The sequence below is a fragment of the Diadema antillarum genome, unplaced genomic scaffold (assembly GCF_040938485.1).
Source record: "Diadema antillarum isolate AM-2024a unplaced genomic scaffold, OU_Dant_1.0 seq00001954_RagTag, whole genome shotgun sequence".
Classification (NCBI taxonomy): domain Eukaryota; kingdom Metazoa; phylum Echinodermata; class Echinoidea; order Diadematoida; family Diadematidae; genus Diadema; species Diadema antillarum.
In genome coordinates this window covers 8683-26939 of record NW_027272614.1, presented here as the reverse complement: position 1 = coordinate 26939, position 18257 = coordinate 8683, and the positions used below count along the sequence as shown (strand labels likewise).

The 18257-nt window shown below is 38.8% G+C and overlaps 1 protein-coding gene across 1 annotated transcript in view; it reads right to left on the bottom strand.

Moving 5' to 3' along the window:
- The window catches only part of LOC139713371 (uncharacterized), a 134532-nt gene extending 117434 nt beyond the window's left edge, over positions 1-17098 (bottom strand). Inside the window, exon 1 of the mRNA XM_071625108.1 lies at positions 16777-17098. Within this exon, the coding sequence (XP_071481209.1) occupies positions 16777-16871 (95 nt within the window). The 5' untranslated portion in view covers positions 16872-17098. The remainder of the gene's footprint in view (positions 1-16776) is intronic.
- Between the last annotated feature and the right edge of the window lie 1159 nt (positions 17099-18257).

The following is an 18257-nucleotide window of genomic DNA, read 5'->3' as shown; positions in this document are numbered from 1 at the left end:
GAAATGTGTAAGGGAAAAGTGTGATTCAAAATTCGTTTCAGCCAGAAATGGGTTTCTGTGGAGTTGATAGATAGATACAAAGTCGTTTTGAAACACGTTAAAAGTGGACCTGCCCACACTAACCACTGCCAACTACACATCTCCGCTCCTCAGGTCAAACTGTGCAATAGAGCTGTGCAGTGACAAGGCCTCCCAATCAATCACGACAGACTTGATAAATGCAACAACTCGAGAAACGCGATCCGAATTGCATTTGCAAATTATGCGTTTTGATAGTGGGTAGGGCCTACTGAATCACGTTTCAAACATGGGAAAGTCGATAAAAAGTTGTTAATGCAGCCTTAGTCCCTTATGAAATTGAGAAGCAGGGCTGGAAACTGAACTTTACTGATTACCACTTTCCTCATACATAGTGGTACTTTTTCAGAGAAATGTAGATAAGTGATTGCAGAGTGCTGCAACATAATATGTATACTAAGTAGAACTTTGTTAGTTGGCATTTAGTTTCCACTCCTGTTCCACTGCTGAAGACAAGGGCATATTTGATGATCTTGCTCCAGACTATTCTAATTCAGTGGCGGATCCAGAGGGGGGCACACCGGGCGCGCGCCCCCTCTTATTCTTGGTTAAAACAAAAGATATAAAAAGAAAAAATGACATGAAACCCGGAAGTAGCACCAGCAATAATTTATGCACCCCCCCCCCCTTTTACAGAATTCCTGGATCCGCCCCTGCTATTACAAGGAAATCAGTAATGAAGGAAATAACATTTTGAGAAGCATTCAGTAAAACCTTTTGTGTGTATGAGTACAGACAGAATAGATTGTCACATACATGTAGCTTTGTTGAATTTCATTTGAAGCCATCTTCACAGATATCGCTGAATGATAAAGAACTTTTAAAAAAAGTGTGAATTTTGTTTCAAACGTCATCACTACTGTCAACCTGTAAAGATGTCTAAATCTATTGTGCTTGACAATTACCACTCTGGTGAATACAAACTGCAAACTGATACAAACTACAAGTATAAGTCCTAATATCTGCACATGACATAAGGGCTTTTTACACTTGTAAATTTTTGCTTAGCCCCGGACCAACAGTGGGGCTAAGGGGGGCCTTAGCCCCACCGTTGGTACGGGACTATCCTTAGCCCACTTTCTGTTTACACTCGTTTTTGCCAAAGTGGGCTAGCCCCACCGATAGTACGGTACTATCTGGCCCTGCAAAATAGCAGGGGTTAGCACCACAATTGCGGTGCTAGCACCGCAATTGCGGTGCCAAGCAAGTGAGTGTAAACAGAACGAAAAAATAATCCTGGGCTAAGCGACGGAGACGAAGTCCGACCCTCACTGACCAATCAGAAACGAGGTAATCAAGTGCTGCCGGTGCGTGCGTGTACGTGTACAGTACACAGCGTAATTATGAATATTCATGCGGTTTGGAAAGTCCGGGGCTAAGAAATACGAGTGTAAAAAGGTCAGTTTTCTCCTTAGCCCCGGACAAGAGATAGTACGGGACTAATTGGCGAGTGTAAAAAGCTGAAAAAATTGGTACGGGACTAACGATAGTCCTGGGTCAGAGAAAGTCCGGGGTTAAGAAACGCAAGTGTAAAAAGCCCTATACAGTGTTTGTACAAAGTTCATCGCCAAAGGGCGACAACTACACGATGTATCTCATGGATTCCTACATATATGTACCAGCGGTAGTCGAACATCATACAAGTTGGGGTGCATGAAATGGCTTCGCCTCTCTCTCACTTGAATGGGTAAGAGCTTCTCCTGCAGCAGTTAGAAATCAGATTACAACATTGACCCCTCACAAAGGTTAACAAACTTCCTTGCTGCTTGGTAAGATGTTTGGAGGGGTGAGGGATGTAAGGGGGGGGGGGGCAAGTAAGGGGTTGACAGGCACTGTGTATTTGCCTCTGCACCTCTGACATTTGCGTGTCTCCAGCTGCATTCCACTGAGTTGGTGTTGGCTCTGAGGAGTCTGGGTCCCTGTCTGTGCGTCCATGGTCACTTCCCTTGGGGAGGGGTCACCCACTCGAAGACAGTGTCTTCCTAGCTGTATAATGTGGTTGCGCTACAAATGCCACAACAGTCCAAACAAGAAAGCATAGTCGTGTAGAATGTGCTATAATCAGTGGTCAATTATGCATTATGACCACTAGTGAAAGAAACCATGGTATTACAGTTGCCATGCACTAACACACTGACCACCAAATCATCAAACAATGCTCTTACCTGTAGTTAACCAGAAATTTTACCATGCATGAAATTTTTGCTAATTTCGCAAGTAGTTAAGATTCATGAAATTAAAATGCACACAAAAGTTCTTATCTAAATACCGTTTAACATGCAGTGAATGCCAGTGACAATTTGTGAAAATTTCAAGGGGCACAACAAGACGTCGGCTCCAATGAGAAAATTTTATACCAAGAATATTTCTGGCTTTACACTAACCCCTTTCAAGAAAACATCATGTACAACATTGTACTCCAGCATTGAATGAATATTCTCAAAACTATCGTACATTTGTAGCTATAGCTACATTGTCCAATGAATGGTTCAAAACCAACAGGCCCCTGAAAATCTCATAAAATAAACAACTTAACAAAAATCAGAATCTAGAAATACAATATTTGGTCCCAAAACCATACAAGAAGATACTTTCCCTATTCCCATTTATGTGTATAGTACAACGTACCCCTAGAAAATTGCAGTTACAGTGTACATTGATATATATCTGAAAACGATTTGCTTTGCCAATACAAGAAAAAATACACTGTAAGGTAATGTTTTGATTTTCTAAGACTGACCAACAGATTCAATGGAAATATTTCTTACAACTATCTTGATACCATTTAGCTGTATACACAAAATTTACACCTAGACTTATATTAATTAACACACTGAGCTGCTAATGGTATGTATTGTGTGACTGATCACTGTAGACAGGTCTGTAACTGGTTGCCATGATTTACAGGTGCATGTTGTGAAATTGCATGTTTTTAAAATCAATAATAAATCAACTGTTACTCATCCTCAAAAGAGTGGCCATATACATTGTACAATCAATTTAAAGGGATCGTATAGTTTTGGTTGACCTGATTTCAGGTCTCTAACATTTTTTGGTGAGATAATGAGAAACCGCTTATGAAATATGAAAGAGCATGTAATTCAATGAGGAATTCAATGTTTATTTGATGAAAATTGGTTTTGAAATGGCTGAGATATCCAAAAAAGAGTGATTCTAATAAGTGTGGGACCCACACTTTATTACGATCACTTTGTTTTACTTTGTTTTTGGATGTTTCAGTCATTCCAAACCCAATTTTTATCAAATAAACTTTGAATTCCTCTTAAAATGATATGCTCTGTACTACTTCATAAGTGTTTTCTTGGTACCTTGAAAAAAGTTAAAAGCCCAATTCTCATCTCCACCAATACTGTACCATCCCTTTAAGATATTAGTAATATAAGCTTTCGTGAAGTAAAGAATATTGGCTAGTCTCATGATCCACGCACCCATAAAAAAGCAACAAAAATGAAACCGTCAGCAGAGAGCCAAAAGGCCGTTAGTGCAATTTTGGGAGGTATTGAGTAATTGGTATTGTATTGCAGAGCTCAATCTCCTCTACATTATGATGTCAATCTTAGATTGTTTTCATTTTCAGTAAAATGTTAGAAATCAAAACGAGGGCACTATCTTACCCAATATTTGGAACGATGCTTATCAAGTTAACTCTATCCACTTTTGATTAATAAACTTTTTATTTCATGATAATTGACTCAATCGGCTCAATCAGATTGTTTCATTTTTATTTACAGGTTCAAATCTTAGAACATGGATAGTGCTCTTCTGGTTCTCGGCTGATAATACATTGTAAAGTACAGTAGTAGATTAGGCCCTATATACAGACTTGGGAAGTAATGTCATCATTGCCCATCGAAGTGATTGTGATCATTTATACTGATTTCATATGAAAACATGGGAAACTATGTGAATGATTTTCACTTATCAACTTGAACACAAAGTGGCAATTTTTCTTTAAAGATTCCCCACACAGGCCTATAATGTAATACACATGAACAGAGGGATTGAAACAGATTCATTATGTAATTTGGAAGTGGACAACACATTTCTATACATTTCTATAAAAATGTGGACGTCACCATCTAGCAAAACCCGGAAGTGGCCTTCACTTCAACAGCCCAATTGCTTGGTTGCAAGTCTATGAATTAATAATGCTGACAGATTGGTCTCAAATTAACGCTTGTGTGCAGGTACCTTGTTAGCAATCAAGTAATAAAAAACTCTGATGGTACATTGTTTGTCTGGCTTAAAGACTGCTCCAGGGCAATTAAAGGGAGTTGGTCATCAGATACTAAGGTTGTTTGATTGAATCAGTCTTGTTTCGCTGCCAACTGCGATACATTTGAAAACCACAACTAGGGCAGGCCCGAGTCTCTATGATACAATCAGTAACAACTCACCATACCAATCAGCGAATATTGGTAATGGTCACTTCCACTCCTTCTTAAGCCCCATGTTTATGTTTATAGCTGTATTCGCTATGGGGATTATGAGCAAAGCGCAAACACGATCAAGATGTTGGGCCTACATACTGTGCTGTTATTTTTCGATGGTTTAATTTGTGCAAATTTCGTGAATCACTGTTGGACCATGAATTTAACAACACATGAAAATGTTGCCATACACAAGGAAAATGACGCACTTACAGTGTATGATAGCCTTGGTGGCAAATCGCAAAAACAACACCTCGTAAAAACGTCTGTGACCTCCTCATTCGCGAAAATACAATGTATCTGTAAGTGAAAATAACAGCTTATAAAGCATTCAGTAGGCCCATTTACACTTGCTTGGAAAAATCGTGATTTTTCTAAAATCGCGACATTTGGGTGTAAGTTGCTAAGCAACTACACCCAAACGCCCTCGAAACATTGCCAAAAAAATCGCCAGCCGGAGTGCCATTTTTTGAAACATCGCGAAGTTTGAGGTGAAGTTAGCGCGTGTAAACCCAAGCTGCAGAAATATCGCGATTTTTCATCACGTGACTCTCGGTATCGGATTGCACTGGGAGTTTACGCGCGCTCCCGATCCCTCTTTGGACGTGTAGAGAGCACGTCGGTCACTGGCCAGAGTACTAGTACACAGTATAGACAGCTGTGTACAGCCACAGGTCTAAACGGCCGATCCTCGGTCGGCTCGTGGTCTCTCACCTCCCCCTCCCTGATGAAACTACAAATAACTGTAGTACACTGTACATGAAAACTACTACTGGTAGCAAACCTGAAGTTCTCCAACCACGTATCATCACCCCATGACAACTTAACAAAATAATGTCCTCCAAGAAATGCGTTGATTCAGATTGTGGGAGTGCCCTTACGCTCTCGATATACGTTGTTTGTGGAATACAGGACTCAGGAGTACGTAACAAGTGTAAGTTCTTGCTGTCGCCTGATAAAATACCAGTCCTAACTTCCAAGTCTAACTTCCCACTTTCGTCATATCGGCGAAATTTCATGATCCTCTTGAATGCTGCTGTATATAAAAGTTTTACACACCTACTACGTATGTGATCTAATATAGCAAGTTATATAGTTTTACCGTAAGTAAACAGTCTCAAGAAGCACAAATTTATGTGTGCATTGTACGGTACTGATAAAAAGCCCTGGCTCAACGTTCCAACCAGCCAGCTGTGATCAAAATATAGTGCACTGCAGTGAAAACGAACAGAATAGCGCGCGCTTCCCTGACAAGTTCTGTGGCTTCCACTCAGCTACCGTGTTGAAAACGGGTAAATTACGCATGCGCACTACCGACCAAAAAGTCGCGATGTTTGGTGAAGCTCAAGGGCATTTCCGTGAGTTGTGCGACATGACCACCAAAATTTTACCCGCATATTTCAGGACAACTGATAATCTTACTTTGTTAGCCATAGTTTGAAGTGTGTGAAACCAACTTTACCTTTAAGAAAAGTTCCCTTTTGTGCATTTCTATACCTTTTGAAACCAGAAAGCATTTTTTGACCTAAAAATCCCTAAAAATGCATTTTTGTTGCTCTTTGTGATTATTTTTTATATTTGAGGCTCAAATCAAACTTTGTTTGGTTTTACAAATCAAAAATATATTAATCTAGCAGTAAATAAAGTGGAGACCTCGATATAAGATATGTACTTCGGACACCAGCGTGCTCTTACATAGCTGAGAAGCTGCTGTAACATGAGTTACCGAAACATGAACTTTTTAACCTACATTGTAGCAATTTTACTATGCCCAACTGAGACATGGTATTTTGGATTATCAAATAACTATGCAGCACACATCCAAGAAATATGATGGGACTTATAGTCTTTGCTTCAAATTCTCATAACAGAGGTCTTAAAATTGTAACGTGAGTTACCATGTAACGTGAGTTACCACAATGTAACGTGAGTTACCGACATGAGTTTTCTTTAATACCAAGAAATGATATGAAGGTTGTGATTGTAAGTAACCAATGAGTACATGATTACTGAACTCTTGTATTAAGATTCTATTTCCAGTAGATTGTTATTCTCTTGGTCTCTCTCTATCACCAAACCAACTGGTCTACATGTACAATGTATTAATTACACATGTTCATCACATGTGCTTCAACAGGTTCCATATTTACTATTTAATATTACAGTGCATGTAAACTGATCTGTTACAAAAGTTGTTAAAAGACATTTCCTCTAAAGCTGCATGGACCTTGTTCCAGCAAATTATCAAAATTTTGTGATAACTATTAATAGCCTCCTGATTGGGATAATCACTGCATGATTACTCTTGAAAAGTTCTTGTTTTTGTAATTCACGTGATTACTATTTGACATTTCATAGTTTATACCTACCTGTATAGACCAAAGCCATTGTTTATGAGGCTGCAACATTTACACGTGAACAGAATTTTAAGATTGGAGCTCACTTCCTGCTGTTTTTTATGAGATTTTTGAGAACTGAACATTGTGAATTTGTCACGCTTATGTGTTTTATACTATTCTACTCTGAGGTTTTAGCTATATTGTTGCAAAATCCTACAATGAAACTTTTCCATGTTTACTATAATTTACTTTACATGCTGATCTACATTGTATTACCAAAAACTTGTTGAATGTGAACCTCATTATCAGACATTTTCTTTAAGAGCTGGACAGTCATGTACCTTAAAGCAAACTATCAACATTTTGTGATATTAATAGTTAGCATCCTGATCACAAAATATTTACTATTCATGTTTTTCATTGGGATTTACTGCTTCAGTCTGCTTGATTACTCTACAAAATACTGGTATACTTTTTACATGTATGTACAATTTAAATAATGGCTACTAGTACTTGACATTTCATAGACCAAAGCCATTGTTTTTTAAGGCTTAAACATTTACATGTATGAACATGTTTTATTAAACTGATCAATACTGGTAGCAGATAACTAAAATTTATCTGCAGTTTCTGTAATTCAAGTCTAATTTCTGTACCAGTTTTGTATAAGAATTTGTAAACAAATCAAACATACAAACAATTGATTATTGAGTAATTCAAACAATTATCAAATAATTGGAATATAAATTGCATTGTTTACAAGTTAAAAGATTTATTGAAATATATTCATTTTCTGAACCTTTAAACTCTCCACAGACTACATGTACAGGTCTCTAGTCTCGTGACTCAGTGTATTAAATGGAATAGTTTATGGATGACTTGTTTTATCTAGATAGCCTGAAATCCATTTAAATCTAGTAAAATAAAAAAACAATCAAATCAAATTCTCAATTAAATCCTCAATTTCTGATGCATTTGTTAACTGGAAAAGAGTGTAATTTAATGAAATAGACTCTGTTTCATATCATTTTGTTGAATACAATGTTTGTCTCAGTACAAATGAAAGCTTGGAAAACGACTCAATTAAAAATGAATTTATCTTCAAGTTGGTATTCTAAATGTAAAGTTTCCTGCCTTTTGGTAATCTCATGGTTAAAATGGGATTAATTACTGTCAGATCAATGTTCAAATCAATTTAGATTCTTTATTCATGGAGTTTGTTTGTGAAAAAAAGTTGTCTTGGTAAGTTTTCTTTGGATTATTAAGACAAAAAATCGTCTTGTGCTCATGTGGACAAACTGTAACGTGAGTTACCGTAACGTGAGTTACCGCTTCACATGACGATACCTGGAGAATGTAAGACAATTTGAATTTTTACCATACTCGGTGATGTATGTTGTTAGTCCATGACTTTGACACAATAGACTTTAAAGTCTCTCTGTTTCTTGTTTGAGGAAACTTTTGAATATAAGACATGCCAAATTTTTGCATGTCCAAATTGTGTAACGTGAGTTACCGACATTTGTAGTGTTTTTTCTCATAGTTCTCATAAGAGTCTGTGGATGTAATGTTGCTGTGAGGTAGGATGGAGGTGCATGATACTCATTCACATATAGTAACTCATATCACTAATTAGGTTTTAAGGATATTGATCTCATCTCAACGACCTAATTTTTAGTTCAAAATGTAACGTGAGTTACCGTGGAAATGCCCTCAAACTTCGCGTGCTTTTGTGCAAGTGTAAACTGTGGAACCAAAATATCGCGATTTTAAAAATTGTGATGTTAGTAAGTGTAAATGCGGCTCTAGTGTGGGATCCAGCCGAGCAAACTTCGGACCAAATTTGGGCAGTCAAAAATTGCAGTAAATCAGAAATCTAAATTTGGGCAGTCAAGAACTGCAGTAAATCATTCATTATTCCCAAAGTAATCCTACAGTAAGTGTGAAGAAGCTTTAGAATGAATAATGGCCATGGTTTTAACATTCACTACTGACAGTCTTTAAAGGGTGTGTACAGTTCTGGTCGAGGTGTAGATTTAGCTTTTAACATTTTGCGAGATATTCAGAAACCACTCTATGAGATGTCAAAGAGCAAGCAGTTCTAAGGGGTATCAAAAGTTTATTCGATGAAAATCGGTTTTGAAATGGTTGAGATATCCAAAAACAAGGTGAAACAAAGAGATCCTAATAAAGTTGTGGCATGTCGTCTTTTATTATTAGCACTTTTTTGATATCTCAGCCATTTGAAAAACAATTTTCATCAAATAAACGTTGAATCCTTCTTAAAATTACATGCTCTTTCATATTTCATAGGCTTTTCATTATCTCACTTCGGAATGTTCAAAACATGAATCCCTACCTCAACCAGTACTGTACAGTCCCTTTAAGGTAGTAATCAGTAATCTACGTAATACAAGATATGTATCACAAAATTTAATTAAGCATTACACTTTGTCTGCAGATTTAAAAGTTGCTTGCTCATGATTTTACTATTCACAGATAATCACTGTGAATATTCCCACTTTGACAGGTGTTAAGAAACATGTCCTCTATCAAACCCACAGTACATTAACCGTAAATAAATCACTCTGAGTGTGATGTATAGATACTATGCAATGTAACTTTTAAAAATTCACCCAACTGAAGAAGGACAAACATTGAAAAAAAAAGAGATAAATACAGGAGAGCAACAGAAAAGAAAAAAATGGATCAGGCACTCCTGAGTACAAAGAGTGCCTACAGTACAGAATATTCCATAAACTGCACTCTTCTAAGAAATGGCCTTGTATTGTCTGGTCAAAATTTATTACCCTGTGCACATTATGCAGTTTGAGTTCTGATTCAAATCTTTAAAAAGTACAAGTGCAATGTACTTGCTTACTCTGGCAAGTGGATATTAAAGCAGAGCACATTCTACTAGCTTTAATAAGTGAAATGCTATTCCAATATCAATTTGACTGAAATAAAGAATTCAAAAAAACAGTATCAACCTTGAAATCAGAATGAGTAAGCATAAGTTTCAACAAAATCAGCCATGATATTGGAAAGAATATAGCATCCAATTTATGGAATGATGGGATTTTATGTCTTCTTAATAAGAAACATGGATGCTGCTTTATTAGATAGTAGGCCTACATGAAATAATCAACATCAATACCTGACAATACAGAGGTCTATTCTGTTTTAATTGCACACAAAACTTTAGTCTTTGTTGATGAGACATTGAAACATAATCATCAATGAATTAATTTTGTACTGAAATGTTAGAGAATGCAGAAAAAAAAAACTATTAATGGAACTCTTGAAATTCTTGTTTGATTGCACTCCACATTTTGTATCAAAGTCAACTTGAAAATGGAATGGGTGGCATGTACAACGTAACTTTTAATATGCCACAAGATTAAGCACTGAATAAAACAATTTACGTACATGGTACTTTGGGGTGGTACATAGGTAACATCGTACAGTTTCATACCTGCATATAATAGCATTCTTCTTTATTATACTAGCAGCACCCGTGGAAATCCACGGGGCTGAGGGGTTTTATTTTTTTTTTCTCATAATACGATTTTGCACATTTTTATTGAAGAAATAAAAAGAAAAGTCTTCTCATTCTTTCGTTAATTGTGCTGTCTTCTAAATGACCACCCTTCCCAGAAATTTTATAATACATTTTTGTAGTATATGCCAGGCGATCCGGTCCATTGGTAGGGATCATTCCCGCCACTACTTGCTTTTATTATAGAACTTGAGTTTCGAGGGGTTATTTGCACCCGTTGAAGTCCAACAGTTGTCTTGTTTCCCCTCACCCCTCCCCCCTCACGCACACACACATTTCCACCTCCGCAGGGCAAAAAACAAAAACATTCAGGGAAAAATTACCAAAAACGCAAATGAGATTCCCCGAAAGTTCTGCCCACAGGTTGTTCCCTTCGAAACGGGAAGATATTAACACTATGACTTTGATTACCCCCTGCTCTTGCATCCACGCGGGCACCCGCGGGAATCCACGGCTGGTCTCAAGGCCTCGGTTTGTTTTGTGTTTTTTTTTTTTCATGTTTCTTTTCCCCACGTTATGAGAGAAAAATAAGAAATTTTCGTCTTCATAATTTTGCTCCCTCCTTGTTGTTTTTAATCACCAAAACTTGGCTTGATATATCATATTAATATAGAACTACATCTGCTTCAGATTGTACATTATCATAATTAATATTAGGCCTACAATTATTGCTCCTATTATTGTTATTATTATATCATTATTATCATTATCCTTATCATTATTATTATCATCATTATCATTATTATTATTATCATCATCATTGTTATTATTTGGGGAGGGGGAGATCATAGTCATCAGGTTTAATAGGCACCCGTGGGAGTAGGTTCTCACGACCTCGTATTTTTTCTTTAATATTGTTCCCATGTTATGGAAGAAAGAAGAATATCATCACTGCATTCGTCTTCATTTGCTCCCTCTTTTTTTTTGTCACCAAAACTTGGTTTGATAGACCATAGAATCACACATTCTATTTCCACTTGCAATTTAAAAAATAGGCGGTCGGCAAAGCGAGGTTTTCCTCTACGTCCGCTCATCTTATGAATATGTATGATTACAGCAGCTCTGCAGTAAACGAATGGACACAGCTGCGCGTGTAATCTGATATGTAAGGGTACGATCGGCAAATATATTTAGCCGCGTCCTAAACAGTCTGCGTACAATGACACCGGACTTGAGAGCAAACGGCGAGCAAACTAAATGACGTACCTGAGCTGCATATAGTATTCTGCAGTTGTGCAAAATACAATTACATAACCAACGTTCGTTGTTTTCATTTGGGGACGCCAATAATGGCGAACTGTACGTAAATGCCCTTGTAGTCCATATCACGCACACACAGATTCGTGTAACCATCGTCAACACATTCAGTACACGTAACAGGCGGAGGCAAAGGTACATCACAGAACTATATACACACAGTGTAGAGTGTGTATAGAGTTCTGCGAGGTACATAGTGTGTGTGCGTGCGTGTCCGCCGGAAGATGTCAGAGATTTCGCTGCACCATCATCTTTAGTATCCCCCAGTGTCTCCGCAAGCTAAAAGATGGAAGATCGAGAAAGCAGGAGGCCAGCGCAGGTTTCGTGAATATTGAAAAGCTCGGCTCTTTCGTCACGCACAAAAATGCATTATGCATGTAGCTAATTAATTTTTCTTTTTCGTCCTCGACGTCGACACGGAGGCGGAGAGGGGACGAAACCTACGCCATTCGATGTAGGATACTCTCCTGCGGCCGACGGCACCGGTCGCAACTGCCCGGAGCCGACGGCTCGGGAGGAGATAGAGAAACCAGCAACGCCGAAATAAAACAGGAAATACATAAGGCCGCGACAACAACAACAATTTCGAGTATTATAGTCACGACCTCGTATTTTTTTCTTTAATATTGTTCCCATGTTATGGACGAAAGAAGAATATATACATCACTGCATTCGTCTTCATTTGCTCCCTCTTTTTTTGTCACCAAAACTTGGTTTGATAGACCATAGAACCACACATTCTATTTCCACTTGCAATTTAAAAAATAGGCGGTCGGCAAAGCGAGGTTTTCCTCTACGTCCGCTCATCTTATGAATATGTATGATTACAGCAGCTCTGCAGTAAACGAATGGACACAGCTGCGCGTGTAATCTGATATGTAAGGGTACGATCGGCAAATATATTTAGCCGCGTCCTAAACAGTCTGCGTACAATGACACCGGACTTGAGAGCAAACGGCGAGCAAACTAAATGACGTACCTGAGCTGCATATAGTATTCTGCAGTTGTGCAAAATACAATTACATAACCAACGTTCGTTGTTTTCATTTGGGGACGCCAATAATGGCGAGCTGTACGTAAATGCCCTTGTAGTCCATATCACGCACACACAGATTCGTGTAACCATCGTCAACACATTCAGTACACGTAACAGGCGGAGGCAAAGGTACATCACAGAACTATATACACACAGTGTAGAGTGTGTATAGAGTTCTGCGAGGTACATAGTGTGTGTGCGTGCGTGTCCGCCGGAAGATGTCAGAGATTTCGCTGCACCATCATCTTTAGTATCCCCCAGTGTCTCTGCAAGCTAAAAGATGGAAGATCGAGAAAGCAGGAGGCCAGCGCAGGTTTCGTGAATATTGAAAAGCTCGGCTCTTTCGTCACGCACAAAAATGCATTATGCATGTAGCTAATTAATTTTTCTTTTTCGTCCTCGACGTCGACACGGAGGCGGAGAGGGGACGAAACCCACGCCATTCGATGTAGGATACTCTCCTGCGGCCGACGGCACCGGTCGCAACTGCCCGGAGCCGACGGCTCGGGAGGAGATAGAGAAACCAGCAACGCCGAAATAAAACAGGAAATACATAAGGCCGCGACAACAACAACAACTTCGAGTATTATAGTATAGGATGTGGCACAAGTGTGTAGACCTATATGGGAGGAAATACGAATTCAAAACTGAAAGTATGACAATGAGCTAATATAAATGCTTTTGCCCAGCAATGTCTGACATCAGCAAAACAACTCAACCAGACAGAATTTCAATTTGTCCTTTCAGTGTCATGCCTTGGCAAGTAGGCCCATTCAGCAGACGTTAATTGTACAATATAAAGTTTGAATACATTTTCATGCATTTTTGTTTTTGCTTTTGTTTTGTTTTTGTTTTGTTTTTTTGCACACACTCTCAAATCATATTAACACATGTACATTGTACATGTAATATATGTTTATTATATCATGATGATGGAATAGTGAAGGTGAAGCCGAGCAAGTGGTATCAGCATTGTAATAGGGAGGAGGAAAGGAGCAGAGAGACCCTTCGCTCTCTCTCTCTTCTGAAAGTGATGTAGTACACTGCCTGGACTGCCTTCTAAGTGTGTACTAAACTGCAATTTACATTATACACGCAAGTATCGTTGCTGAGGGCACGATTTGTGGGGATATCGTGTTACATGGGATAGCGCAATCAGTGAGCCTCGCGTGCAGTGAGAGTTGCAAAAAGCAGCCAGAATCTGGACTACAAGTGATGCTCCTGGTTCCTTACAGTCCCTCCTCCTATGCCCCCATAGATGATGACTCATATGACACACATTTGACAATGGCCCCTTTTCTTTATGGGCAAACTGCCTGAAGAAAAAAAAAGCAAAAGTGCCTCTAGGGTGCCCTTACTGACTCCTTGAACCTACTCCAGCATTCCCACATCCCTCTAGAGGGTCATATTCATACACTGTAGTTGGTAATGATCCTTCTAAAACTTGTGCTTTTCTTGAAGCTTTGTGAGCACAAACCTTGTTGGGGGGAGGGGGATAATCATGTTAGCCTACAACTTCAACTTTTTCATATATTTATAAATACAGCAACAGGATTACATAAAAGTATAAATTGTGCATAAAACATGCATGAAACTAGTGTGCATGAAACTCATTGTTATGAAGATTCACAGATGCATTGTAAAATTTTCTTCGAGGAGCATGGTATTCAAACTACATTGTAAGGACTTGAAGAGACGGACTGTAAGCAGGTGTCGATGCTGTACTAATCCACCGTCTGCACTGACGGAGATTTTCCAGCTCACAAGTTTTTCCCCAAAATAATCACTGACCAGTTGCTGTCCTTTCATCTGGTCACAGTAGATGACCAGCTCCCAGGCAGTGTATGTCTCCCTCAGGAAAAATAATGACCCCTAGCCTCCAGACAAAGCCATAAAGACAGTTCTCTGCAAATGCTACATTAGACCTAGAAGCCTGCACAGTCAGGGAATAATAGATACACCTGCTAAGGGTGTTTACAACATTGGCAAGTGGTGCCAAGCTGATCAGAAGTAGCAATCATAGAAGTGAATGAAGAACAGTTTTTCCTATTAACACACATTCAGGTATACAAGAATCATACAGGTGGGAGCGCAGCAACCAGCAAAACACTTGATTGTGCTTCACATACCGAGAAGAGCATTTTCAAAAAGAAAGATTACAGTTTGTATTTTATCTGCTGCATGAGAATAATTCATTTGGGTCATATCAAAAGATTTTATAACCCGCAGCAGATTTGCCTGTCAAATTTGTATTATGTCAAGAAAAACCACAAAAAGTGCAAATAGTCATGAAAGGTTAAGGCACTCCAAAATGTCTATTATACTGTAAAAGATCAGTTTGACAATGGACTCATAGAGCAATTCATTTCTATAGCACAAAGAAACTAGAAGTAAAGAAGTGTAGTACCATGAGTGGAAGTGATATTTCAAGTTGGTATTTTATGACACTGAGATACAGCTTGTACAAGAGAGGTACAGGGGAAACACATAGGGCCTATTATCAAAACTTCAATTGTCTTTTATTAAAATTGTACATTGTAGCTTAACAAAAGTGACATGATACTTATTTCACTAAGCAAGTAATGGAATGGCATACCCCATATCATTTGATTGCATGTCCTATTCTGCTAATATTACTAATCAATTCTATGATTTTATAGTCAATAACCTATTCCATTGAAATGCAAGAACCTATAATCATGGAATCATGATACAAGAAAATGGGAGCAAGCAATATTGATCTTGCACAATTTCAGGGCTGCCAACATTGGAAACTAGTTTAGAGTGAGACTCCCATAGGCCAATGCTATAATTTAGGAGTCAAAATGAGTGAGATCAATAGAAATGCATGCAAATGAAATAAAGTTTTAGGGTGAGAAAGGACCAAAATGAGTGAGTCTCACTCTCAATGAGTGAGAGTTGGCAGCCCTGCAATTTGTCCTGACAGTTACAGGCTATCATTTTATATTAATACACAAAAAGCAGAAATATACCCACTGGTATAAGGAGAGAAAACAATTTGTCCTGTTGAATAGAATACGAAATTTAGTAATGAACAAATGAATACTGCACATTTTCAATTCTCCTTTGACTCAGATGGGTACACCACTCATAGAATTAAATACATGTTGGAGGGCAGTAACTGTGATGCAAATGTCTATTGTGACGGGGCTTGGACACACAAACACACACACATACACACACACAGAGCAGTGGATTAAAGCAACATGCACCTCTGATAGGGCACTTGAGACTAGAGGGTGGGTGTACTTGTGTGCAGTGCGCCTTGTGTTTGCTTCTGTGGCAAGAGTAAACACCATCCATTGAAGCGCATGGCTAGTTCCATTGCTACACCAACACTCTGCTTCTCTAGCTCTATATCAAGCAGGGAAAATATCATTTGAGCGATTGATTTCTACTACCACTGTGCGATTCGAAGAAGGTGATACATAATATCAGAGCATATCCCGTAACATCTAGGTACTTCTGCAAAAGTTGAAGATTTGTGATTTATCCTGTCAACGCATGAAACACAGTTCAGTCAAATCTTGGTGACTTTCCAACTTTTGTAAATTAACACGTGATCACTTTGACACTGTAATGCTATGTAATTGTATTCAAAATCTGCAAAGACATACAAAGCATACACGTATATAACTTTTCACAGCCCTGTCGCTGTGCAGAAGTGCTTTGAGTGGCGTCTGGTCGGGCTAACACGTTCATAAACAACCTGTGACAAGATCAAATTTATCTCAGGACAGCAACTGACACAAAAATCAAATGCAACAACCCCATACCCTTAGAGATTTTCACAATGTGAGATAGTTTTGAGTAAAAGCTGGGAAACAGAAGTGTCCAAAAAAAAAAATGTAAATGTCGACAGTAAATTAGTAAAGTACTGGGGAAAGAGTTCCTTTTGTACCCCCCCCCCATAAAATTGAAAGAAAAAACAACAAATTTAAACAAACACAAAACAGTAGGTAGGTCTAGTGTTTATAATGGATTAGAATCTACACCTCCCAAAAACATTAAGAGCAATTTCAATAGATGACATACCATACAACGTGAATAACGAGGAAAATCGTTGACGGAATGACTAAATCATCGCTGCCCACCGACCAGCGGCGACCCAGTGCTATCAAACCCGGCATCTCCGCCGGCAGGATTTGGTCCTGGCGCGAGGTGTGCTTAGAAACAAACTGGTATCCCAGTCCAGGACGCCAAAAATCTCGGTATATCCTTAATGGTATGCCTCTTCCACTCGTTCACTATCCACTTTGTTTCCCAACATGAGCTCCATTACACTCTGTATTTCAGATTGATTCAGATAGATCCTTTCGAACAAGAAATCGCAGCGGATGTCAGCTACAGCCAGTTGCTCAACGAACACTCGTGGTGAAGCACTGGCTAAGTAAGCTAGCTAGCATAGCTGTTGTAATGCACTACCGTGTACGCGTACGGAAAGAGCAATCACACACCCCCGGCCCCACGACAAGAAATCGCTTGGTATACATGGGCGCAACAGGATTAGCTCAGCTGCCCTCAGACAAGATCTAGATGGCGTAATGCGAGATGAAGCTACCGATCAGGGAGGGTCTCTTCCCACCTCCCTGTACCGATGGACCACAAGTTGATGCTGGAGGGGGCTAGGTTGGTGATACACCTGCCCTGTTACGGGAAGCTTTGTGGCTCGTTTAGTATTCATCGATTTGAATAACCTTGATGATGGGGCACTGGGATATAACTCTTGGTTTGCGACTTGGTTACCACGTTTTACAACTTTAAACAGTTTAGTTACCCAAAGATGATGAAGCGTGAGATGCCAAGGTCAGGGAGCACATAGGCCTTAGAGGAGCCTTAGCGTTTTTAATCTGTAAGTCGGGCGGTCTGGTTAAAAATCATATAATATTTTGGCTTATTCTACAATATCCTAGAATAGAAACAAAAGAAAGGAGATTGCCTCAAAATGTGACTTTTACTACAATTGGCTGGCTGAACAAAATCCTAAAAAAACAGGTGCAGACTATCAGCTCGTCGCGTCTCCAAGTGGTGGCGCTGTTCTGTTTTTATCTGGGGATGCCGCTGCTTTCATGATGCAACGTACAATCTGTGCACAGCGTGAAGTAAGCCAATGCTAAAAATTCACCTGGTTTTGCCTTGCATAATAGTAGCCCAACTTTTGCAGTTTAGCGGGCTGAGTACAAATTACAGACAGCGAGGTAATTGGTTCTAATAATCATTTTATTCTTTCTTATATCATCGTTGGCTTTATTATTATAATCATTAATTGATATTATCATTGAAATTGTTATAGTTATCTGTCGCCGCTGTCAATAGCCCACTCTGTAAAATTATTATCATTTTCATCATCACTATCAACCGCATGAAGGACTTGTCATATTATTAAGAGATAAAAGCAATATTCAACAGCGCCATCATTTAAAATTCAAATTGAAGATAATCATGTGTGGTCTCAAAGTGCGTGCATTGATCGATAGCTTGTGACATATTAATTAGGAACAGCCCTTTCCACGGCC